The following is a 25209-nucleotide window of genomic DNA, read 5'->3' as shown; positions in this document are numbered from 1 at the left end:
GACTCAGTCCAGCGCCCACACTCCAGGGCGTCCACTCTACACAGAAGACACGGTCCAGCGCCCACACTCCAGAGCGTCCACTCTGCACAGAAGACACGGTCCAGCGCCCACACTCCAGAGCGTCCACTCTACACAGAAGACTCGGTCCAGCGCCCACACTCCAGGGCGTCCACTCTACACAGAAGACACGGTCCAGCGCCCACACTCCAGAGCGTCCACTCTGCACAGAAGACACGGTCCAGCGCCCACACTCCAGAGCGTCCACTCTACACAGAAGACTCGGTCCAGCGCCCACACTCCAGGGCGTCCACTCTACACAGAAGACACGGTCCAGCGCCCATATAGTGTCCATTCTACACAGATGATGTGGTCCAGCGCCCACACTCCAGAGCATCCACTGTACACAGAAGACTCGGTCCAGCGCCCACACTCCAGAGCGTCCACTCTGCACAGAAGACACGGTCCAGCGCCCACACTCCAGAGCGTCCACTCTACACAGAAGACTCGGTCCAGCGCCCACACTCCAGAGCGTCCACTCTACACAGAAGACTCGGTCCAGCGCCCACACTCCAGAGCGTCCACTCTACACAGAAGACTCGGTCCAGCGCCCACACTCCAGAGCGTCCACTCTGCACAGAAGACACGGTCCAGCACCCATATAGTGTCCATTCTACACAGAAGACGTGGTCCAGCGCCCACACTCCAGAGCGTCCACTGTACACAGAAGACTCGGTCCAGTGCCCACACTCCAGAGCGTCCACTCTACACAGAAGACTCGGTCCAGCACCCACACTCCAGAGCGTCCACTGTACACAGAAGACTCGGTCCAGCGCCCACACTCCAGAGCGTCCACTCTGCACAGAAGACACGGTCCAGCGCCCACACTCCAGAGCGTCCACTCTACACAGAAGACTCGGTCCAGCGCCCACACTCCAGAGTGTCCACTCTGCACAGAAGACACGGTCCAGCGCCCACACTCCAGAGCGTCCACTCTACACAGAAGACTCGGTCCAGCGCCCACACTCCAGAGCGTCCACTCTACACAGAAGACTCGGTCCAGCGCCCACACTCCAGAGCGTCCACTGTACACAGAAGACTCGGTCCAGCGCCCACACTCCAGAGCGTCCACTCTGCACAGAAGACACGGTCCAGCGCCCACACTCCAGAGCGTCCACTCTACACAGAAGACTCGGTCCAGCGCCCACACTCCAGAGCATCCACTGTACACAGAAGACTCGGTCCAGCGCCCACACTCCAGAGCGTCCACTGTACACAGAAGACTCGGTCCAGCGCCCACACTCCAGAGCGTCCACTCTGCACAGAAGACACGGTCCAGCACCCATATAGTGTCCATTCTACACAGAAGACGTGGTCCAGCGCCCACACTCCAGAGCGTCCACTCTACACAGAAGACTCGGTCCAGCGCCCACACTCCAGAGTGTCCACTCTACACAGAAGACTCGGTCCAGCGCCCACACTCCAGAGCGTCCACTCTACACAGAAGACACGGTCCAGCGCCCACACTCCAGAGCGTCCACTGTACACAGAAGACTCGGTCCAGCGCCCACACTCCAGAGCGTCCACTCTGCACAGAAGACACGGTCCAGCGCCCACACTCCAGAGCGTCCACTCTGCACAGAAGACTCGGTCCAGCGCCCACACTCCAGAGCGTCCACTCTGCACAGAAGACACGGTCCAGCGCCCACACTCCAGAGCGTCCACTCTACACAGAAGACACGGTCCAGCGCCCACAGTCCAGAGCGTCCACTCTACACAGAAGACTCGGTCCAGCGCCCACACTCCAGAGCGTCCACTCTACACAGAAGACTCGGTCCAGCGCCCACACTCCAGAGCGTCCACTCTACACAGAAGACTCGGTCCAGCGCCCACACTCCAGAGCGTCCACTCTACACAGAAGACTCGGTCCAGCGCCCACATTCCAGAGCGTCCACTCTGCACAGAAGACACGGTCCAGCGCCCATATAGTGTCCATTCTACACAGAAGACGTGGTCCAGCGCCCACACTCCAGAGCATCCACTGTACACAGAAGACTCGGTCCAGCGCCCACACTCCAGAGCGTCCACTCTACACAGAAGACACGGTCCAGAGCCCATATAGTGTCCATTCTACACAGATGATGTGGTCCAGCGCCCACACTCCAGAGCGTCCACTCTGCACAGAAGACACGGTCCAGCGCCCACACTCCAGAGCGTCCACTCTACACAGAAGACACGGTCCAGCGCCCACATTCCAGAGCGTCCACTCTACACAGAAGACTCGGTCCAGCGCCCACACTCCAGAGCGTCCACTCTGCACAGAAGACTCGGTCCAGCGCCCACACTCCAGAGCGTCCACTGTACACAGAAGACTCGGTCCAGCGCCCACACTCCAGAGCGTCCACTCTACACAGAAGACTCGGTCCAGCGCCCACATTCCAGAGCGTCCACTCTGCACAGAAGACACGGTCCAGCGCCCATATAGTGTCCATTCTACACAGAAGACGTGGTCCAGCGCCCACACTCCAGAGCATCCACTGTACACAGAAGACTCGGTCCAGCGCCCACACTCCAGAGCGTCCACTCTACACAGAAGACACGGTCCAGAGCCCATATAGTGTCCATTCTACACAGATGATGTGGTCCAGCGCCCACACTCCAGAGCGTCCACTCTACACAGAAGACGTGGTTCAGTCCAGGAGCCTTCTGGGTCTCCTCCTTTCTGTCCTGCACAGGGGCAGCACACACCTGCTTCCCACAGCCTCCCCTCACGCTCCTCCCAGCTTATGTCTGAAGTCACATAACGCTTCATGCTCTGAAGCATCACCCGCTGAGATACTGGAGGGTCTCCTCTGTCCTCCCCCTGCCTTGTGCGGGGGCTGTGATGTCACCCCAGAGTCGGGGTACAGCCTGGAGCCCAAACTGGAGGTCTGAGGCCAAGGGAGACCGCTGGGGTCTTGCACGGCCCGTCTCCCTCCCAGGCAGGAAGCTAGCCTTTAGCCCCTCAGAAGAACCTGGGCGCAGCGGGTCCCGTGAGTGCGGGTCGCGTGGGGACACTCACCCTGCAGGAGGTGGGACGCCAGGAGGGCAGCCGTGGTGTCCGTGCAGGTCAGACGTTCCTCCAGAAGGTCTCTCTTAAGCTGCAGGGCGAACAAGTATCTAGGAGGAGACACAAGCACAGGAATCAGGCCCAGGCTCCTGGGACACACGCCCCCCACGCCGCAGGGAGACACACAGCCCTGCCGCAGGAGCAGACGGGGCCCGGCGGCCTGGCCCCACACGCCGGGCGGCGCACCACACGCCGGGCACCAGACCGCCCGGAGCTGCGCTTTCAAGGGGGCAGCTCAGAAACCCGCGCTCCTCGTGTTACACAGACGGAACCGCACGCGCGGTTCTGCGAGAAGCAGCAGGAAGAGCCGACGAGGGCAGAGCGGCAGGCGTGGCTGAGAGTCTCAAAGAGGCGGGCAGCGGCCGGTCTTGGCTCGAGCCTGAGACACAGGCACCCTGAATTAGGGGGTGAGGGTAGCAGGGGCTGGGTTGACACGGTTTACACACCCACTCACTCCAGCAGTGAGCAGCCCCGAGCACACGGGTGCTCCAGGCGCTGGAGACAGCAGGGGAGCCGCGCCGCCGCCCCGTCCCTCTCGGGGCTCCCACGCCAACGGCAGCACCAGCGCCTTCTGGGCTCACACCGGAAATGTGCGTCCCCCTCCTCAAGCAATCCCACCCCATGAACTTCTCTACAGAAATGTTTCCAGAGCTCACGAAGATGTGTGCAGAGGGACACTTAGCTGCAGCTCTACAGCAGAGAACAGCTGGTCACAACCCAGACCCGCCCCGACAAGAGGCTGCTTCACCAACGCTGGAGGCAGCCACGCACACTGACGCGAAGGACGTCCAGGGCAGGCAGTGGGCACGCAGGGGAGAGAAGGAGACCCACCCGCGGCTCCGCGTGTGCAGTCTGACGCTGCTTTCTAAGGCACTCATTTAAGGCCCGGCGCGGGCACTCCACCTGGAGGACACAGCCCCGTGTCAGTGCTTCAGGGACTAGGGTAGCACGCGGTGAAGAGGCATGCCGACTTTTTACTCCACGTAACTTTGTCTTAAAGCTTTTTCCTTTTACCACAGATATGTCATTTTTTAATAAATAAAACAAAGACCTTCTGCATAAACTCGGCTTGGCCTCAGGACAGAATTAGGCTGACACTTCCTGTTGCTCACAGTTGTCGAGGCATACATATTTAAAATGGCTCCCGAAAAGGGACTTCATGGTAAACGTCAGGCATTTAATACACTGTTAGGATAAGCTCACTCATATTTTCTGCTGTCCCTGGGGTCGGCCTCCCTCCTGTGAAGACTTGAGGCTGGAGCCGCGTGGTCTAAGCTTCCCTGCAGCCCAGCGTGTGGCTCGTGACGGGGGGAACAGTTGGCAGAGACCCAGGCAGCGGGTCCAAGGCCCAGAGGGGCTGGGTGCAAGCCCGCGCTGGGCCAGGGAGCCACCCCGTGGCCACTGCGCCATCACTGCAGTCTTCTCTTCACTTGCATCCACGTCTGGGTTTTCACTTGATTTTTAGGTTTTTTGCTTTATTCCTCGTGATAAAGTCGGTACATAAAACACAAGGGAAAAAACCACTTCCATAGTCTTAATACCCAGGTCAAACCACTGCAAACACTTTCAATCATCTCTGCAAACAATCAACTGTGAATTTAAAAAAGCAGCAGGAAAGAGACCCCCTGGAGAATTTCTGCTCTGTCTACCCCTAAAGGCTCTCACACTTGGTCCTTCTCCCAGGGAAAGTCATTTCGCTGGTAAAACAGTAAAGGAACGGGCAGAGCGCCTACAAACTCCGTGCAAGCATGCTAAGTCGCTCCAGTCGTGTCTGACGCCGTGCGGCCCTATGGACTGCAGCCCACCAAGCTCCTCTGTCCGTGGGCTGCTCCAGGCAAGACTACTGGAGTCGGTTGCCATGCCCTTCTCCAAACTTCGTGCACACACACAAATCTAGGCTCATCTGGAGAATGTCTGTTCAGCAGTACCCTAACACCCCACTTTTAATTCTCAAATTTGTACCACAAACTTTCTTCTAAACCCTATCTGCATTTGGGTCTGTGAGGAGCTAGCCCCAACAATGCTTCCTTTAGCTGTAACACTCCGGTCCCAGCTTGGACACGGGCACTGGGCTGCTTCTCTGCGTGGAGGGCCCTGACCAGGCGCCCAGGGACACACAGGTGCTGCAGAGGGCGAGCGGGGCCCGCTCACGGCGGCTCCTGTCACTCAGGCTCCTTACCGTGTATATTCCTCTTGCAACTGACCCGGATCCGGTGGGAAGAACTTCACCGCCAGGCGAAGCACTGCACTCTTCGGTCCTGTAGAGAGAAAAACGTACAGTCCAGAAATAAGTCACTCTCCGTATTTGCTATCTCTCCGCATGTTCTGGCACAACTGAGCTGGTGCTTTCAAATGGACTGTTAGAGCAAGTCTTTTCAAGTAAGAGGACATTAAGACACTTCCTGCGCATGGAGTTATTAGCCCTAAGTACTGGTCACACGTAGCAAAGAAAAAAATGAGAACTTTTGTATTAAGCAGAGGTTACTGAAAGTTTGAAACCCTAAAAAAAAAGACTGCATATTAAAATCTTAAAACATATTCTTTTTATTTTAGGAGTAAAAAAGTGATAAAAAATTACAGTGTTTATACTAATAGTAGTAGCAATAATTTAAAAAGCCTGGGAGCTCCCAGGTGGCCTAGTGGCTATGATTCCGGGCTTTCACTGCCAGGGCCTGGTTTCAACCCCTGGTCAGGGAAATGAGATCCAATGAGCAGAGTGGCAAAGCCAAAAAATAAAAATAAATAAAAAATTAAAAGGCTGTTATTCTTTAAATCCTTATATACTGTAGAGAAAGAAAAATGTTATCATTCAATATACGAAACTAGGACAACCTGATTACTATAACGGAAAAAGCATAAGATATTAGCTCATCTGAGTATTTAAGCTTTATTGAAGTTTTATAATAACCCAGTCATGTAATTTTCACCAACAGAAAAGAGGAACTGCTTTGCTAAAATTGGAGAAGGCGATGGCACCCCACTCCAGTGCTCTTGCCTGGAAAATCCCATGGGCGGAGGAGCCTCGTGGGCTGCAGTCCATGGGGTCGCTAACAGTCGGACACAACTGAGCGAATTTACTTTCACTTTTCACTTTCATGCATTGGAGAGGGAAGTGGCAACCCACTCCAGTGTTCTTGCCTGGAGAATCCCAGGGACGGGGGAGCCTGGTGGGCTGCCGTCTATGGGGTCGCACAGAGTCGGACACGACTGAAGCGACTTAGCAGCAGCAGCAGCAGCAGCTTTGCTAAAATGCTACAGCAATTGAAATGGTCTTGGCTTCTAAGTGAACAGAAGTTCCTTCCATAATCCTCTCCCCCTCAACTTAGTTCTAAAAATGTTACAGGTGAGTTCAAATGACTGGAGATGTCACCCTGAAGTCCTTTCAGAACTAGAAGCTGCACACTTATTTTGCATATTGGCCAAAAATGGGAGCAATATTGACCAGCATATCCTATTTCTCCCACAGGTGAGGCAGGTAACCAAGAACTAGCTGAGTTAAGTGATGGCCCGCCCTCCACGTCTCACAGCTTGAAGCTAACTGGCAGAGCAGCCTCCAGGTACAGCTGCTGCGGGAGGCGCTTCACTGCCACCCCGAGGTGATGACCTCGGTTGTCTGTGCCTTGAATCTGAACAGTCAAGGAAAAGCATCTTAGGTGAGCAGAATTTTAAAGAGTTAAAAAAAGGACTTACTTTGTACTTGTCTAATGATGGGTTTCATAGGTTCAAGCCAGATCTAAAGAGAATTTAAGAAAAGATATCAAATTCATTAACTTACTTCTCTGTTTAATCAGTATATTACAAAATACAAAAATATTTATATTTAAGACAAACATTTAAAGGAGGAACATCCCCCCAGGTCGAATCTTGGTACAACAGACACCAAGTCCCACAGGGAGGGCTGCAAACCACCGGCCACAGAGCGCACTGTGGCTGGGCCGAGGGGACCCAGAGCTCTGCGTGTGTGTGTGTATGGCGTGTAGTGTGTGTGTGTGGTGTGTGTGTGTGTGGTGTGTGTGTGTGATGTGTGGTGTGAGTACGGTATGTGTGCATGGCATGTGGTGTGTGTGTGGTGGATGTGTGTGTGGTGTGGGTGTAATGTGGTATGTGTGTGTCATGTCTGTGTGGTGTGTGTATGTAGTGCATGTGTGTATATGGCGTGTGGTGTGTGTGTGTGGTGTGAGTGTGTGTGATGTGTGGTGTGGGTGTGGTGTGTGAGTGTGGTGTGTGAGTATGGTGTGTGGTGTGTGTGTGTGGTGTGAGTGTGGTATGTGTGCATGGCGTGTGGTGTGTGTGTGTGTGATGTGGTGTGTCTGTGTGATGTCTGTGTGGTATGTGTGTGTGATGTGTGTGTGTGTGGCGTGTGGTATGTGGGGTGTGTGTGTGTGGTGTGTCTGAGTGTGTGTGTGATGTGTTGTGTGAGTATGGTATGTGTGTGGTTTTTGTGTGTGTGTGGTGTGAGTGTGGTGTGTGCGTGTATGGTGTGTGGTATGTGTGTGATGTCTGTGTGGTGTGCATGTGCTGTCTGTGTAGTGTGTGTGGTGTATGGTGTGAGTGTGGTGTGTGTCTGTGGTGTGTGGTGTGGTGTGAGAGTGTGTGTGTGATGTGTCTGAGTGTGTGCATGTGATGTGTGGTATGAGTATGGTATGTGTGTGGTGTGTGTGTGTATGGCGTGTAATGTGTGTGTGATGTCTGTGTGGTATGTGTGTGGTGTGTGGTGTGAGTGTGGTGTGTGTGTGTATGGCGTGTGGTGTGTTTGTGGTGTGTGGTGTGGTGTGAGTGTGTGTGTGTGTATGGTGTGTGGTGTGTGTGTGTGGTGTGTCTGAGTGTGTGTGTGATGAGCGGTATGAATATGGTGTGTGTGTGTGGTGTGGTGTGTGTGTGTGTGTGATGTGAGTATGGTGTGTGTGTGGTGTGTGCGTGTGATGTTTGTGTGGTGTGTGTGTGTATGGCATGTGGTGTGTGTGTGTGGTGTGAGTGTGGTGTGTGTGTGTATGGCATGTGGTATGTGTGTGTGGTGTGGTGTGTGTGTGTGGTGTGAGTGTGGTGTGTGTGTGTATGGCATGTGGTGTGTGGTGTGGTGTGTGGTGTGAGTGTGTATGGCGTGTGGTGTGTGTGTGTGTGGTGTGTCTGAGTGTGTGTGTGATGTGTGGTATGAGTATGGTATGTGGTGTGTGTGTGGTGTGGTGTGTGTGTGTATGGCGTGTGGTGTGCATGTGATGTCTGTGTGGTGTGTGTGTGGTGTGAGTGTGTGTGTGTGGATGGTGTGTGGTGTGTGTGTGGTGTGTCTGAGTGTGTGTGATGTGTGGTATGAGTATGGGGTGTGTGTGTGTGTGTGTGTGTGTGGTGTGTGGTATGGGTGTGGTGTGGTGTGGGTGTGGTGTGTGTGTATGGCATGTGGTGTGCGTGTGATGTCTGTGTGGTATGTGTGTGGTGTGGTGTGTGGTGTGACTGTGTGTGTGTGGATGGTGTGTGGTGTGTGTGTGGTGTGTCTGAGTGTGTGTGATGTGGTATGAGTATGGGGTGTGTGTGTGTGGTGTGGTATGGGTGTGGTGTGGTGTGGGTGTGGTGTGTGTGTATGGCATGTGGTGTGTGTGTGATGTCTGTGTGGTATGCGTGTGGTGTGTGGTGTGAGTGTGTGTGTGATGTGAGTGTGGTATGTGTGCATGGTGTGTGGTGTGTGTGTGTGTGATGTGGTGTGTGTGTATGTAGGGGGTATCTGCTAAGTCCAAGCCCATGTCAGGCGCCCACTGCCTCTGTGAACAGCAAGCTGACGAGAGGACCACTGCGTGATGGGGCGGCCACGGCTCCGTGACGCCGGTGTGCTTCTGAACTAGCAGGTCACTTGGGTTCCTATAAACACTAAAGCTCCACACTTTGACTGTTCATCCATTAAGTAAAGTGAGCATAACCAGTTTAGTGAAGCAGTTTGCTCAAATCTAGCCTTGAAACAACGAATTGGAAAAGGCCCTGATGCTGGGAAAGACTGAAGGCAGGAGGGGAAGAGGATGACAGAGGATGAGACGGCTGGATGGCATCACCGGCTCAGTGGACACGAGTGTGAGCGAGCTCCAGGAGATGGTTAAGGACAGGGAGGCCTGGCGTGCTGCACTCCATGGGGTCGCAGAGAGTCGGACACGACTGAGCGACTGAACAACTCTTGAAACAAGCATCGCAGAAGGTATGTGCTACTTGCTTTTGTAACTTGTGCAGAAGAGGTTCCCTTGTAGCTGAACAGAGGGCGTTTTGACGGCACAGTCTGAGGGTCACAGCGTGCCCTGCTCGCATTGTGCCAGCCGGTCCTGGGGCACTGGCCCAGGAGCACCGCCGTCAGCATCCCGCCGCTCATCCAGAGCCTCTTTTCAAAAACACACCACGGCACGTACCCAGCAGGACTGCACGTTCTGAAACTCCAGGCCGAAGTAGTCACACTCTATCAGATTCAAGCGCTGCCACACCTGCGTCAGTAACACCTGGCCATCGCACTTAGGCTGTGATGAGACAGAAAGCAGGAGGAGGGTTAATCACATGGCTTCAACAACAAAGGTTCACCCCACAGGCAAAACTTGGTTACATGAAATTCTTGCTTCCCTCTCCCTTCTGTTGAGGTTCACAAACTGTCATAGGGCTAACAAATGACACAGGCTCTCCCTTCCCAGACACTGACGTCCAGTGAAGCTGAAAAGGCCTCCATCTGACATTCTCAGAGTGCGCTTAGTTACATTCTTTCGTAACTGTAAGGTTCAGTTCAGTTCAGCCGCTCAGTCGTGTCCGACTCTGCGACCCCATGAATCGCAGCACGCCAGGCCTCCCTGTCCATCACCACCTCCTGGAGTTCACTCAGACTCACATCCATCGAGTCGGTGATGCCATCTAGCCATCTCATCTTCTGTCGTCCCCTTCTCCTCCTGCCCCCAATCCCTCCCGGCATCAGAGTCTTTTCCAATGAGTCAACTCTTTGCATGAGGTGGCCAAAGTACTGGAGTTTCAGCTGTAGCATCATTCCTTCCAAAGAAATCCCAGGGCTGACCTCCTTCAGAATGGACTGGTTGGATCTCCTTGCAGTCCAAGGGACTCTCAAGAGTCTTCTCCAACACCACAGTTCAAAAGCACCCATTCTTCGGCACTCTGCCTTCTTCACAGTCCAACTCTCACATCCATACATGACCACAGGAAAAACCATAGCCTTGACTAGACGGACCTTAGTCGGCAAAGTAATGTCTCTGCTTTTGAATATGCTATCTAGGTTGGTCATAGCTTTTCTTCCAAGGAGTAAGCATCTTTTAATTTCATGGCTGCAGTCACCATTTGCAGTGATTTTGGAGACCCCCCAAAATAAAGTCTGACACTGTTTCCACTGTTTCCCCATCTATTTGCCATGAAGTGATGGGACCAGACGCCATGATCTTTGTTTTCTGAATGCTGAGCTTTAAGCCAACTTTTTCACTCTCCTCTTTCACTTTCATCAAGAGGCTTTTTAGTTCCTCTTCACTTTCTGCCATAAGGGTGGTGTCATCTGCATATCTGAGGTTATTGATATTTCTCCCGGCAATCTTGATTCCAGCTTGTGTTTCTTCCAATCCAGCGTTTCTCATGATGTACTCTGCATAGAAGTTAAATAAGCAGGGTGACAATATACAGCCTTGACGTACTCCTTTTCCTATTTGGAACCAGTCTGTTGTTCCATGTCCAGTTCTAACTGTTGTTTCCTGACCTGCATACAGATTTCTCAAGAGGCAGGTCAGGTGGTCTGGTATTCCCATCTCTTTCAGAATTTTCCACAGTTTATTGTGATCCACACAGTCAAAGGCTTTGGCATAGTCAATAAAGCAGAAATAGATGTTTTTCTGGAACTCTCTTGCCTTTTCCATAATCCAGCAGATGTTGGCAATTTGATCTCTGGTTCCTCTGCCTTTTCTAAAACCAGCTTGAACATCAAGAAGTTCATGGTTCACATATTGTTGAAGCCTGGCTTGGAGAATTTTGAGCATTACTTTACTAGCGTGTGAGATGAGTGCAATTTTGCGGTAGTTTAAGCATTCTTTGGCATTGCCGTTCTTTGGAATTGGAATGAAAACTGACCTTTTCCTGTCCTGTGGCCACTGCTGAGTTTTCCAAATTTGCTGGCATATTGAGTGCAGCACTTTCACAGCATCATCTTTCAGGATTTGAAACAGCTCAACTGGAATTCCATCACCTCCACTAGCTTTGTTCGTAGTGATGCTTTCTAAGGCCCACTTGGCTTCACATTCCAAGATGTCTGGCTCTAGATTAGTGATCACACCATCATGATTATCTGGGTCATGAAGATCTTTTTTGTACAGTTCTTCCGTGTATTCTTGCCGCCTCTTCTTAATATCTTCTGCTTCTGTTAGGTCCAGACCATTTCTGTCCTTTATCGAGCCCATTTTGCATGAAGTGTTCCCTTGGTATCTCTAATTTTCTTGAAGAGATCTCTAGTCTTTCCCATTCTGTTGTTTTCCTCTGTTTCTTTGCACTGATCTCTGAAGAAGGCTTTCTTATCTCTTCTTGCTATTCTCTGGAACTCTGCATTCAGATGCTTATATCTTTCCTTTTCTCCTTTGCTTTTCGCTTCTCTTCTTTTCACAGCTATTTGTTAGGCCTCCGCAGACAGCCATTTTGCATTTTTGCATTTCTTTTCCATGGGGATGGTCTTGCTCCCTGTCTCCTGTACAATGTCACGAACCTCATTCCATAGTTCATCAGGCACTCTATCTATCAGATCTAGGCTCTTAAATCTAGTTAAATCTATTTAACTGTAAGGTTATAGGAACCATTTTTAGCCTCAGTAAACATTTCATCAAAGGATCCTGACATTTACTAAAAATGAGTCTCGTGTCCACGTCTGCTGGGGACCCCAGCAGTGTCTGGCCACCCCTCACACGGCCAGAGGGCAGCCCCTACTCTGCTCACAAAGATGAGTTCCAGCGGACCAAAGGCTGGAGGAACACAGAGGAGGCTGTGTCTACAGCCTCCGGGTGAGGAGAGTCCCCTAAGCAGAGCACAAAGGAGAGACAGATTCGATGAAACAAAAATAACATTTTCTGAAAAGAAAGATGCCGATCAAAGTTACAATCCTGAACCACGCTGAAAAACTCGTGTCTCACGCTGCTCTGATGACCTGTGTGAAGAAACACGCATGGCTTCAGGCACACAAAGGAACTCAAGCCCTCTGGCGATAAGGAAATGAAAACAGCGAGGGATCCCTTTGCAACCATCAAACAGGTTATGATGGCGCTGCCAGCGAGTGGCGTGGCTGCCGGGAGACCACATTGACTGCCCGCATGGCGTGAAAGCACCTCATACTCACCTTCGCCCCAGCAGCTCCACTTTAGCTTCCTTCGGCAGGTAACCCAGAGCAGCTGCAGAGCTAACAGGCAAGGACGGACGGGCAGAGAACTCTAAGACGAGAACTGATGGACGCATCCATAATCAAGTTACACAGCCCTCTGAGAAGAACACGGAACTCTTATGGACCATCATGGAACAGACTCAAGCCAACAGTTCAGTCAAGAAAAGGAGCTTCCGTCTCTATATACTGTGACTCCCTTTCATAAAACACATGCTACCAACACACCACAGAGAAAGCTCAGCCTACCAAGACACCACAGAGACAGCGCACCCTACCAGCTCAACAGAGACAACTCAGCCTACAAACACACCACAGAGACGCGCACCCTACCAAGACACCACAGAGACAGCTCAGCCTACCAACACACCACAGAGACAGCTCAGTCTACCAACACACCACAGAGACAGCTCACCCCACTAACTCACCACAGAGACAACGCACCCTACCAACACACCACAGAGACAGCTCAGTCTACCAGGACATCACAGAGACAGCTCAGTCTACCAACACACCACAGAGACAGCTCAGTCTACCAATACACCACAGAGACAGCTCAGTCTACCAACACACCACAGAGACAGCTCACCCCACTAACTCACCACAGAGACAACGCACCCTACCGATACACCACAGAGACAGCTCAGCCTACCAACACACCACAGAGACAGTGTACCCCACCAACACACCAGAGAGACAGGTCACCCTCCCAACACACCACAGAGACAGCACACCCCACCAACACACCACAGAGACAGTGCACGTCCCAACACACCACAGAGACAGCACACCCCACCAACACACCACAGAGACAGCACACCTCCCAACACACCACAGAGACAGCACACCCCACCAACACACCACAGAGATAGTGCACCTCCCAACACACCACAGAGACAGCACACCCCACCAACACACCACAGAGATAGCGCACCTCCCAACACACCACAGAGACAGCACACCCCACCAACACACCACAGAGACAGCTCACCCCACCAACACACCACAGAGACATCTCACCCCACCAACTCACCACAGAGACAGCACACCCCACCAACACACCACAGAGAGAGCTCAGCCTACCAACACACCACAGAGACAGCGCACCCCACCAACACAGAGCAGAGACAGCTCACCCCACCAACTCACCACAGAGACAGCGCACCCCACCAACACACCACAGAGACAGCACACCCCACCAACACAGAGCAGAGACAGCTCACCCCACCAACTCACCACAAAGACAGCGCACCCCACCAACACAGAGCAGAGACAGCTCACCCCACCAACTCACCACAAAGACAGCGCACCCCACCAACACAGAGCAGAGACAGCTCACCCCACCAACTCACCACAGAGACAGCGCACCCCACCAACACACCACAGAGACAGCACACCCCACCAACTCACAGCAGAGACAAGCCGTGGAGGCTGTGTGCTGCGTCTCAAGGGGCTGAGCAGAAGTGGGGGATGGGGTATGCCTGCCACGCTCACCTCAATTATTAACTAGTCCTAGATGTGAAAGTCTAAATATTTCATCAGCTTGGCATGTCATTTGTGCAGTTAGGATGTAATACATATAAGTGGGGTGAGAGGAACACAGCCACATTTAACCACCAGATTTTTTCCCTGTGTGCTCAGGAGGTGCTGAGGCTCCAAAATGAGAACTGTTATTTGAAGGAATAAAAACCTGTCCTTCATCATAAGCAGAGATGCTCACGGAGAACCACGGAACGAGCACTTTGTCAGGACAGAAAAGTGAACTCAAAGTGATCTCCCTGAAGATACAGTTCACAGAGAACACAGACGCAGGCCTTCCAGGCCAAGGTCCTGTGACGTCAGCCCTACGAGCTTCACGGCTCAACATCGACTAGAAAGGCGCTGCAAAAAAATGGGATTCGGGTACGAGATGAGGCAATCACTGTACAGACATCAGTGGCCTTTTCAGGACAGAGACGAAGAGACAGCCGTGTCTGGAACAGCGATGAAAAAGCTGCAACATCTTGGAATCAACTTCCGATAAAAGAGAGCCTCATGGAGGAAAGTTAAAAACATGATTAGGAGACAGAATCGGGGCAGAGGTGGACAGAGTTCCACCTTCCTGGAGAGATACCTGCAGGAAGGTCAGCTCTCCTTCTGCGGCCCCAGACTCCTGGCAGCCCTAAGAAAAGGACTAAGAGGGTTCTTTAAGGAAAAGGTCGGCTCATTCCACAGCTGATATATTACTTTTTTTAGAATGCAAGAATGGTCAAGAAAATTCTGAAAAAGAAAAGTAAGAGAGGATGAGCCTTAGCAGATAGTCAAATTGTTGAGAAACCATAGTAATGAAAACATCAGGTGCACGTCCGCACAGATAAATCAGGGGAACAGAGTGAGACGTGAAGAAATAAACCCAAATACATAAAACAGGCGAATGTCTGGTAACAGTGACATTTCAGATCAACCAGTGGGAGGAAACAGACTGTTCAATAAATGTTATTGGGCATCCATCTGGAAAAAGAGGTGTATCCTTATGTCACATACTAACTTCAAGATGAATAAAATACCTAAACACATAAGCACCTACCCAGGAAGGGCCTGCAGTGAGGCGGACCTGCGTGGCACTCTGCATGGGAGAAGACCACTGCCACAGCCAGCAGCCGCCGCAGGTGGACTGAGAGCCTGGACCCTGACACGGAAACACCTGCACTCAAGGAAACCGTAGTCAGAAGACTTCTTCAAAGACGAGCAGGAAACTTTCAGAGCTCACATCACAAGGGGCTAATTTCTCTCAAACACACAAACTGCATCCAAATAGAAAATGGGCAAAAGGACAGGCTGTTGACAGAAAGCAGAAACCTAGGTGGCGTTCAGACAGAGTCAGAGAAACGCAGAGAAGCTGCAGTGAGACCCGCCTCCTGTCCACCAGATGGGTGGGGAGCGTGCAGGCGCCGCGTCAGGGAGCGGAGGAGACAGGCCCCCGTGGGGCAGGGGGAGCAAACAGGGCAGCCAGCCACCAAGACTGAAACGTCCGCAGTGCTCTCCAAGCCCCCACTCCAAGGAGGTCTCTCGGGACCTCCCCGGGTGGGACTCCACGCCATCACTGCTGAGGGGCACGGGCCCATCCCCGGAGGGGACTAAGATCCCGCAAGGCACACAGAACGGCCCCAAAAGAAGTATTTCACGGGTGCTGAACTACGTGTGTGGAACAACGCTCGTCACCACAGTGCTTCCCACAGCAGACGATTAGTGCACCCCAAACTGCAGCACAGGCCAGGCTGCCAAACCGCTCTCTGCACGAAGTGAGAGGACCATCAAGCTGAACTGTGAGGAGAACACAGCCAGCTATGGAACAGCGCACGCGCGCCACTGCGCGGAGACACAGACACAGATACAACCTGTAAACACATGTGCGGACTGCAGGGGAACGCAGGTTCTCCTCGGAAGGGGCACAGTGAACCAGGAATGCCCGCTGGTTCTGGAGGGTTGAGCCACGTGACACAAGACGCTTGAACCGCAGAACGGCTGGATAAATGGACCGCCTGAAAACCAGGCGTCTGCACATCACAGGACACCGGCAGGGCATGAACATGGCAACTGATAAACTAGAAGACGTTTGCAACACAGAAGTCCAACAAAGGTCCACAAATCATAAGGGAAAGGTGGACAGTCCATCTAAAGAGAAGTGGGCAAGACATTTGAATAGGCACTCTCAAAGAACATATTTCATAGCCAATACACAGTGAGAAGGGGGCTTCCCAGGTGGCTCAGTGGGAAAGAACCTGCCTGACAATGCAGGAGATGCAGGAGTGATCCCTCGGTCAGGAAGACCCCCTGGAGGAGGGTCTGGCACCCACTCCAGGACTCTTGCCTGGAGAATCCCATGGACAGAGGAGCCTGGCAGGCTACAGTCCACGGGGTCACAAAGCGTCGGACAGCACTGAGCAACTAAACACCAGCTGCACCGACCCAGGGTAGCCCATGCTACACCAGAGCCCCCAGGACCCTGAAGGCAAGGGGCCTGGAGAACGGCAAGGACGCAGGGATGCACGGCTGAGGATGTGAGGCTGCGGGTCTCTCGGGGAAAGTGACTGACAGGCTCCACTGAAGCCCCACACGTGCCTGTGACTGCACGGTCAGCCCCGGGCACACACGCCACAGAAACATCTGTCAATGCAAACAGAAGACGTGAGCACGGATGTCCACAGCAGCTTTATTTACAGCAAAAACGGAAACATCAGACAGGGTGGATAAATAATATGTGGTTTTGTTGACACAATGAAATATGACCCAGCGATGAAGCAAAAAGAAACCACGGCTTTGTGCAGCCGATTACTGAAAGCGTCAGTGCCCACGCTGTATGATCTCACTTGCAGCAAACTGAGGATCTGCAAAACCACTTCATGGTCTGAAGACTGAAGCAGCGGCTTTGCGGGGGCTGTAAGGGCACAAGGGGGCCTCTGGCGGGCTCCCGGGGGAGGGGGGCACGTGCACACGTGTCGGGCCACCAGGCTGCACTCCAAGGGCCGCGCGCCCAACTGTGTAGGTGACTCCTCAGTACAAAGGTCGCCACAGGGAAAGCAGGCATCAAACAGCTCTGGGAGTTTGGGGAAAGTGGCCTTTCAGCTTTTACACTGATCCCTCCAGAGACACTGAGACATCACTCCTGCCTGATGGCATCAGGACGCACAGCGCCCGAGGCACCCGGCTCCACTGCTGGACACTGCCTGGAACGACTTCCAGCCCTGGGCCCAAATGCCTTTCCTTAAACCTTACCCTGATCAGTCTCCTCCAGTCAAAGGCCCTTTCAGAAAGGTGACCCAGAACACAGCACACCCGAAAAGCCCAGGTCCAGCGCGGCGCTCCACCTAGAACAGACTCCCCGGAGGCTGGACCTGAGCAGACACGGGCCTCTGGGGGCAGGACGATGCCCAGGCACACGCTGGTCCCCTGCAGTCTACAACAACCAATGCACTAAGTGCTCGACGTGAGGGACAGAGAGGTTCCTTAGACCACAGGCTCACAGAGAGCAGAAACTGTACTCTGAATCGTGCTCAGTAATTAACAACTCACCACACATGCAGACTTCCAACAGAACAGGCTCTCTTTGGGAACAAATGCTGGATGGTTCCCGATACTTAATTTATAAAAGCATCACCAGGGGGTTCTCTGTGGAGACTGATTCACACAACAGGCACTCAGATGTCTGTAAATGAATAAACCACAAAATAACTGGGAAAACAGCTTCAGTTCAGTTTAGTCGCTCAATCATGTCTGATTGCAACACCATGGACTGCAGCACGCCTCCCTGTCCAGCACCAACTCCCGGAGTTTATCCAAACTCATGTCCATTGAGTCGGTGATGCCATCTAACCATCTCGGCCTCTGTCATCCCCTTTTCCTCCTCCTTCAATCTTTCCCAACTTCAGAGTCTTTTCCAGTGAGTCAACTCTTCACATCAGGTGGCCAAAATATTCGAGTTTCAGCTTCAACATCGGTCCTACCAATGAACACCAAGGAGTGATTTCCTTTAGGATGAACTGGTTGGATCTCCTTGCAGTCCAAGGGACTCTCAAGAGTCTTCTCCAACACCACAGTTCAGAAGCATCAGTTCTTCTGTGCTCAGCTTTCTTTATAGTCCAACTCTCACATCCATACATGACTACTGGAAAAACCATAGCCTTGACTAGACGGACCTTTGTTAACAATGTAATGTCTCTGCTTTTGAATATGCTGTCTAGGTTGGTCATAGCTTTTCTTCCAAGGAGTAAGCGTCTTTTAATTTCATGGCTGCAGTCACCATCTGCAGTGATTTTGGAGCCCCCCCAAAATAAAGTCTGACACTGTTTCCACTGTTTCCCGATCTATTTCCCATTAAGTGATGGGACCAGATGCCATGATCTTCGTTTTCTGAATGTTGAGCTTTAGGCCAACTTTTTCGCTCTCCTCTTTCACTTTCCTCAACAGGCTCTTTACTTCTTCTTCACTTTCTGCCATAACGGTGGTGTCATCTGCGTATCTGAGGTTATTGATATTTCTCCCAGCAATCTTGATTCCAGCTTGTGCTTCTTTCAGCCTGGCATTTCGCATGATGTACTCTGTATAGAAGTTAAATAAGCAGGGTGACAATATACAGCCCTGATGTACTCCTTTTCCTGTTTGGAACCAGTCTGTTGTTCCTCGTCCAGTTCTAACTGTTGCTTCTTGACCTGCATACAGGTTTCTCAGGAGGCAGGTAAAGTAAGGTGGTCTAGTATTCCCATCTCTTTCAGAATTTTCCACAGTTTATTGTGATCCACACAGTCAAAGGCTTTGGTGTAATGAATAAAGCAGAAGTAGATGTTTTTCTCGGAGAAGGTGATGGCACCCCACTCTAGTGCTCTTGCCTGGAAAATCCCATGGACGGAGGAGCCTGGTGGGCTGCGGTCCATGGGGTCACTAAGAGTCTGACACGACTGAGCTACTTCACTTTGACTTTTCACTTTCATGCACTGGAGAAGGAAATGGCAACCCACTCCAGTATTCTTGCCTAGAGAATCCCAGGGATGGGGGAGCCTGGTGGGCTGCCATCTATGGGGTCGCACAGAGTTGGACACGACTGAAGCGACTTAGCAGCAGCAGCAGCAGATGTTTTTCTGGAATTCTCTTGCTTTTTCGGTGATCCAGGAATGTTGGCAATTTGACCTCTGGTTCCTCTCCTTTTCTAAATTCAGCTTGACTCATCTGGAATTTCACAGTTCACGTACTATCGAAGCCTGGCCTGGAGAACTTTGAGCATTACTTTGCTAGCATGAGAGATGAGTGCAATTGTGCAGTAGTTTGAATATTCTTTGGCATTGCCTTTCTTTGGGATTGGAATGAAAACTAACCTTTTCCAGTCCTGTGGCCACTGCTGAGTTTTCCAAATTTGCTGGCATACTGAGTGCAGCACTTTCATAGCATCATCTTTCAGGATTTGAAATAGCTCAACAGGAATTCCATCACCTCCACTAGTTCACCTCCACTTTGTTCGTAGTGATGCTTTCTAAGGCCCACTTGACTTCACATTCCAGAATATCTGGCTCTAGGTGAGTGATCACACCATCGTGGTTATCTGGGTCGTGAAGATCTTTTTTTGTATTGTTCTGTGTATTCTTGCCACCTCTTCTTAATATCTTCTGCTTCTGTTAGGGCCATACCATTTCTGTCCTTTATTGAGCCCATCTTTGCATGAAATGTTCCCTTGGTATCTCTCATTTGCTTGAAGAGATCTCTGCTGCTGCTACTGCTGCTAAGTTGCTTCAGTCACATCCGACTCTGGGACCCCATAGACGGCAGCCCACTAGGTTCCTCTGTCCCTGGGATTCTCCAGGCAAGAATACTGGAGTGCGTTGCCATTTCCTTCTCCAATGCATGAAAGTGAAAAGTGAAAGTGAAGTTGCTCAGTAGTGCCCAACTCTTAGTGACCCCATAGACTGCAGCCTACCAGGCTCCTTTGTCCATGGGATTTTCCAGGTAAGAGTACTGGAGTGGGGTGCCATTGCCTTCTCCAGAAGAGATCTCTAGCCTTTCCCATTTTACTGTTTTCCTCTATTTCTTTGCATTGATCACTAAGGAAGGCTTTCTTATCTCTCCTTACTATTCTTTGGAACTCTGCATTCAAATGGGTGTATCTTTTCTTTTCTCCTTTGCCTTTAGCTTCTCTTCTTTTCTCAGCTATTTGTAAGGCCTCCCCAGACAACTATTTTGCCTTTTTGCACTTCTTTTTCTTGAGGATGGTCTTGATCACGGCCTCCTGTACAATGTCATGAGCCTCTGTCCATAGTTCTTCAGGCACTCTGTCTATCAGATCTAATCCCCTGAATCTATTTGTCACTTCCACTGTATAATCATAAGGGATTTGGTTTAGGTCATACCTGAATGGTCTAGTGGTTTTCCCTACTTTATTTAAGTCTGAATTTGGCAATAAGGAGTTCATGATCTGAGTCACAGTCAGCTCCTGGTCTTGTTTTTGCTGACTGTATAGAGCTTCTCCATCTTTGGCTGCAGAGAATATAATCAATCTGATTTCGGTGTTGATCATCTGGTGATGTCCATATGTGGAGTTGTCTCTCGTGTTGTTGGAAGAGGGTGTTTGCTATGACCAGTGTGTTCTCTTGGCAAAACTCTGTTAGCCTTTGCCCTGCTTCATTCTGTAGTACAAAGGCCAAATTTGCCTGTTGCTCCAGGTATCTCTTGAGTTCCTACTTTTGCATTCATGTCCCCTTTGATGAAAAGGACATCCTTTTTGGGTGTTTGTTAGTTTTAGAAGGTCTTATAGGTCTTCATAGAACCATTCAACTTTGGCTTCTTCAGCTTTACTGGTTGGGGCATAGACTTGGGATTACTGTGAAACTGAATGGCTTGCCTTGGAAACAAACAGAGATCATTCTGTCGTTTTGAGATTGTACTCAAGTACTGCATTTCAGATTCTTTTATTGACTATGAGGGCTACTCCATTTCTTCTAAAAGAGTCTTTCCTACAAGATATAATGGTCATCTGAATTAAATTCACCCATTCCCGTCCATTTTAGTTCACTGACTCCTAAAATGTTGATGTTTACTCTTGCCATCTTCTGTTTGACCACTTCTAATTTGCCTTGATTCATGGACCTGACATTCCAGGTTCCTATGCAGTATTGCTCTTCATAGCATTGGACTGTACTTCCGTCACCAGTCACATCCACAGCCGGGTGTTGTTTTCACTTTGGCTCCGTCTCTTCATTCTTTCTGGAGCTATTTCTCCACTCTTCTCCAGTAGCATATTGGGCACCTACTGACCTGGGGAGTTCATCTTTCAGTGTCCTATCTTTTTGCCTTTTCATACTGTTCATGGGGATCAGGAAGCTTCCATAAGCCCCTTATCCTTATCCATCAGAGGGCAGATAGAATGAAAACCACAATCACAGAAAAGTAATCAAACTGATCACATGGACCACAGCCTTGTCTAACTCAATGAAACTATTAGCCAAGGCCTGTAGGGCCACCCAAGATGGACAAGTCATGGTGGAGAGTTCTGACAAAACGTTGTCTGCTGGGAGCCAGCGTGAGGAGCTCTGCCCATGGCAAAGGTCATGAGGAAGGAGGCTTGGCATACGCAAAGGCGTGATCAAGCCTCAGGAAACCCCCTGTTCCCGAGCATCTAACCCTAAAACCAGAGTCTGTTTTATGCTCTCACCTACACCTCTGACTTTACAGGGGGGTCTCCCCCATAACCGTTTCTCTCGGAGAAGGAGTAAACGTGCAGCTCCAAGGCAATAAAAATTCCTGGGAGGGACAAGAGTGTTTCAGCTTACGGACTCCTCTGAAGGTTATCTAGCCCACCTGTATAGGTTCGTCCGGCCACATGTGATTGTTTACAGCCTCCCAACCTGAGAGGCACAAGATGTTTTAGACTTACTAAAGGCAAATTCTTTTGGGGAGTTAGAAATTATTAGTATAGTGGGTTGGTTAGGAATTATATTGGTGAAGGGTTTTTCATTTGTTGTGTCAATAATTGCTGCTAATTCCCTGCTCTGGGTGGGACAAGGATGTCTCAGGTCAAACCTCTCTGCTGACAGACTAGCTTGTGTGACAGGATTATCCATACTCCTGCCACATGATTGTTTACTACCTCTTAACCATAAACAGCACAGAGAGTTTTGGAGTATTTTGAGAGTCTTGATTAGCTCAGGGCTTTTCCTTCTTGTTGAGTCAATGACTGCCGCCAGGGCCTCCATATCCTTAGGCACCTGGGAATATATTAATCAATGTATTTGGAATATAGCAAAGGAAATATAGTAGTTTTTGATGTTAGTAATACTAGACGTTTTGAGTTAATGGATTTTCTCTTTTGTAATAGATCACTGTGCTTTGTTATAAATCACTGTGTCCTCATTATGTAAAAACGTGACTTTATCACTATCTTAAGACCAAATAGATCTTAAGGGGAGCATTGGTGAAAGGATTTTCATTTGTTGGGCTGATGTTTGCTGCTAAATCTCCATGTTCCCTACCCTTATAATGAATATAACTAACATATAGAAGAAATAAGTATTAACCTTTAAGACTAATCATGTTAACCTTGGGTTAAATAAATTCCTTTCTTGATTATAACTCACTACACCCTCACCCTATAGGAATGTAACTTTACTTGGAGGGTGGTGCCTGGTTTAAGAAAAAACACCCTTGGAAGAAATAAGTTTTTTGGTTATCAGAAAGAAAGGATCATAAAATGTCAGCAGGTCTCACTCATGGCCAGAAGATGATGTACCTTTTTTATACATTTATGTGAAGCACCTGATTTTGATAAAGGTCAGGACTGCTGACTCCCGCGTGACTCTGTATTCATCCCTATGTGTAACAAAAGGCATATAAGCAAACCCAAAAATAAAGAAATCAGATCAGTTTCCGGAAAGACCGATTCCCTCATGTCGTTTCTTTCTTGCTCCGTTTTTCTGGCTGAATTCCCATCTGGAGCATGGATGCTATTCCACGTAGACTAAGTTATTCAGCCTCTTTTTCTCCACTAATCTTCCTACTACACTATCCGTTTCTAATCTCTCTATATCTGTGATTAAATATGTATTTTTCCAAAGACGCCGACTCCGTCCCCACCTTCGAATCACCCTGGATCCACCGGGTCTGGACCCCGGCAGTTGTCCACTGGAGAAGGGAATGGAAACCACTTCCATATTCTTGCCTTGAGATCCTTCAGTTGTGACCGTAAATACTGACATCCAGCCCAGTGCCATTTGTTAAAAGATGGAGTGATCCACCGCGAACAAGAGGAGAAGAAGCGTGTGAGGGATCAGGCCGGCTGCACACAGGTCGGGAAAGGGAAGCAGGAGGCAGACTCCCGGCGTCCAGGCTGCTCCCAGACGCCCGAGGGCCCTCCGTCCTGGCATCGACGGTCAAGACGATGAAAGGGAAGCTAACTGGTGTGCTGCCGGGCCAGCTCCGCGAGAGCAGCCAGCCCCCGACGCAGCTGTGGCCCCTCACGGCTGCCGCACTCAGGGTTCACCTTCTGTCCCTAAGAATGCAGACACTGACCATCAGTCGGACTGCGGTCCCCACGGTCTGTGCCCACAGGGGCGGTCAGAGGGAATGGGGCTGTCTGACCATGTGGAGGCGCCCTGAGAACTTGCGCCCCCAAGACACCACAGAGACCGACTCCACAGCCTGAGCCGGGACTGGGACGCGAACGCCAAGCTGGAGAGACACGGCGCTAACAACATAATACAGAAAATACCGGCTACAAGTGTGTGGTGCAGAGTTTCCGTTTTTCCAAATGGTCTCCACAGCAGAGCTCGTCTGCAAGCTTAGACATAAGCATATTGTTAAAAATTTACATCAACAAAAGTACCATTAAAAATTCTGTCTGGATGGAAACGGGCTACAGAAGCTTCACTAACAAAGTACTTCTTTATTCTTTGTCTGCGCAGTGTGGGAAAATGCTTCTTGAAAATGCTTGACTCCGTCCTTCTACTTGTTTGTTCCATGTGCCCTTTGCAGCTCGTTTGCCGAATGACAGGACCTCCGTCTCTGCTCCTGTTACCAAACCCACGTCTCCACTGTGAGCCCCAGGACATATGGTTTTTCCGTCGAATAATTAGATCAGTCCCAGACTTCTGCTTGTGAATCACAGGGCACAGCCACCGTGACTTCGTGACCCAGAGGCAGCTGGAGCCCCTCGCACCGCAGACCCTCTGAAAGGCCAGCAGCGCTTCTGCCAGGCGCTGTGCCCTTGCTCCGAAGCTCGTTCGAGCCGGAGGGTCTCTGGGTTCCTCAGGCGCCGTGTGAGCAGGGGCCCTGCCCCCTGCGCTGACGGCTGCAGTCCTGGAGCCCCACTGGAGCGCAAGGACAGGGCACCTCAGCCTGCTCCTCGGGGAGGGAGTGTGTCCTCGGAGACCACCCCGAGAGCTCTCGCGGCCGTGGGCCCGCTGGTGCCCCTGCTCCTCCTCCGGCAGATCCTCCAGCCACTCAGCGAGACGGGCTCCAGACCCCGCCCCGAACCTGCTACCGTCCTGCGGTTCTGTTCCGGCCTCCCGTCCGCTCCCGGCCCGCCCCCTGCGCTGTGACCCGGATGCACCTGCAGGCCGTGCCCTCTGACCCGCCGGGGACCTCACGGGAAGACGGCGCCCCGCAGCTGGGGCCACGTATGCGGGGCGGGGCGGGGCCGCCGGCTGCCCTGGGCTCTGCGGTGCGCCCTCCCCATTCCCAGTGACTTCCGCTGGCAGTGAACCGTCTCCCGTCTCCCAGTTCAAACAGCGGACGGCACAGCCTAGAGCGGAGCGCTTAGACTGGGGGGAAGCCAGATCCACAGCGAGCGCCTAAGTCCAAGCGCAGGCGTCAGCACGACGCTGCTGGCCCAGGCGAGGCTTAAACCTGGCCCGCTCAGACGTCTGCTCCACGGGCCCCTACTCCGGCCCAGCCATCTCCCAGCAGCTCCAGGACCAGGGGTGGGGCTGAGTGTCCCGACCGGTCCCCGAGGGTGGGGGGCTGCGGTGGGGGCAGGGAAGAGCGAGAAGGGAGCCCGTCTCCCTGCAGGAGGCGGGAAGGCCCGTCCCGCTGCCCCAGCAGAGCTGAGGCTCAGCACACAGTGCGGGGCGGTGAACGAGGCCTGCGCTTCCCCACGTCTTCACACAGGTTCTATCACTGGCGGCAGCCAAGGAAGCAACCTGCTGTCTCTCTGATGGGTTTCAGTCGCGGGGCGATCCACCCGCGATGTTTTTATTCTTTGTCTTTAACTCGGCAGCAG

General features: G+C 51.5%; 1 protein-coding gene across 2 annotated transcripts in view; it reads right to left on the bottom strand.

Moving 5' to 3' along the window:
- FARP2 (FERM, ARH/RhoGEF and pleckstrin domain protein 2) overlaps positions 1-25209 on the bottom strand; it is a 90840-nt gene that overhangs the window by 49434 nt on the left and 16197 nt on the right. For both annotated transcript variants that reach the window (XM_068966687.1, XM_068966688.1), the window contains exons 2-5: positions 9490-9594; positions 6797-6839; positions 5286-5364; positions 3059-3156 (exon numbers count right to left, since the gene is read on the bottom strand). In XM_068966687.1, the coding sequence (XP_068822788.1) occupies positions 3059-3156; positions 5286-5364; positions 6797-6839; positions 9490-9594 (325 nt within the window). The remainder of the gene's footprint in view (positions 1-3058; positions 3157-5285; positions 5365-6796; positions 6840-9489; positions 9595-25209) is intronic.

The sequence above is a fragment of the Capricornis sumatraensis genome, chromosome 2 (genome assembly GCF_032405125.1).
Source record: "Capricornis sumatraensis isolate serow.1 chromosome 2, serow.2, whole genome shotgun sequence".
Lineage (NCBI taxonomy): Eukaryota > Metazoa > Chordata > Mammalia > Artiodactyla > Bovidae > Capricornis > Capricornis sumatraensis.
Note: the sequence above shows the minus strand (reverse complement) of the source record. Positions and strands in the feature narration are given on the sequence as shown.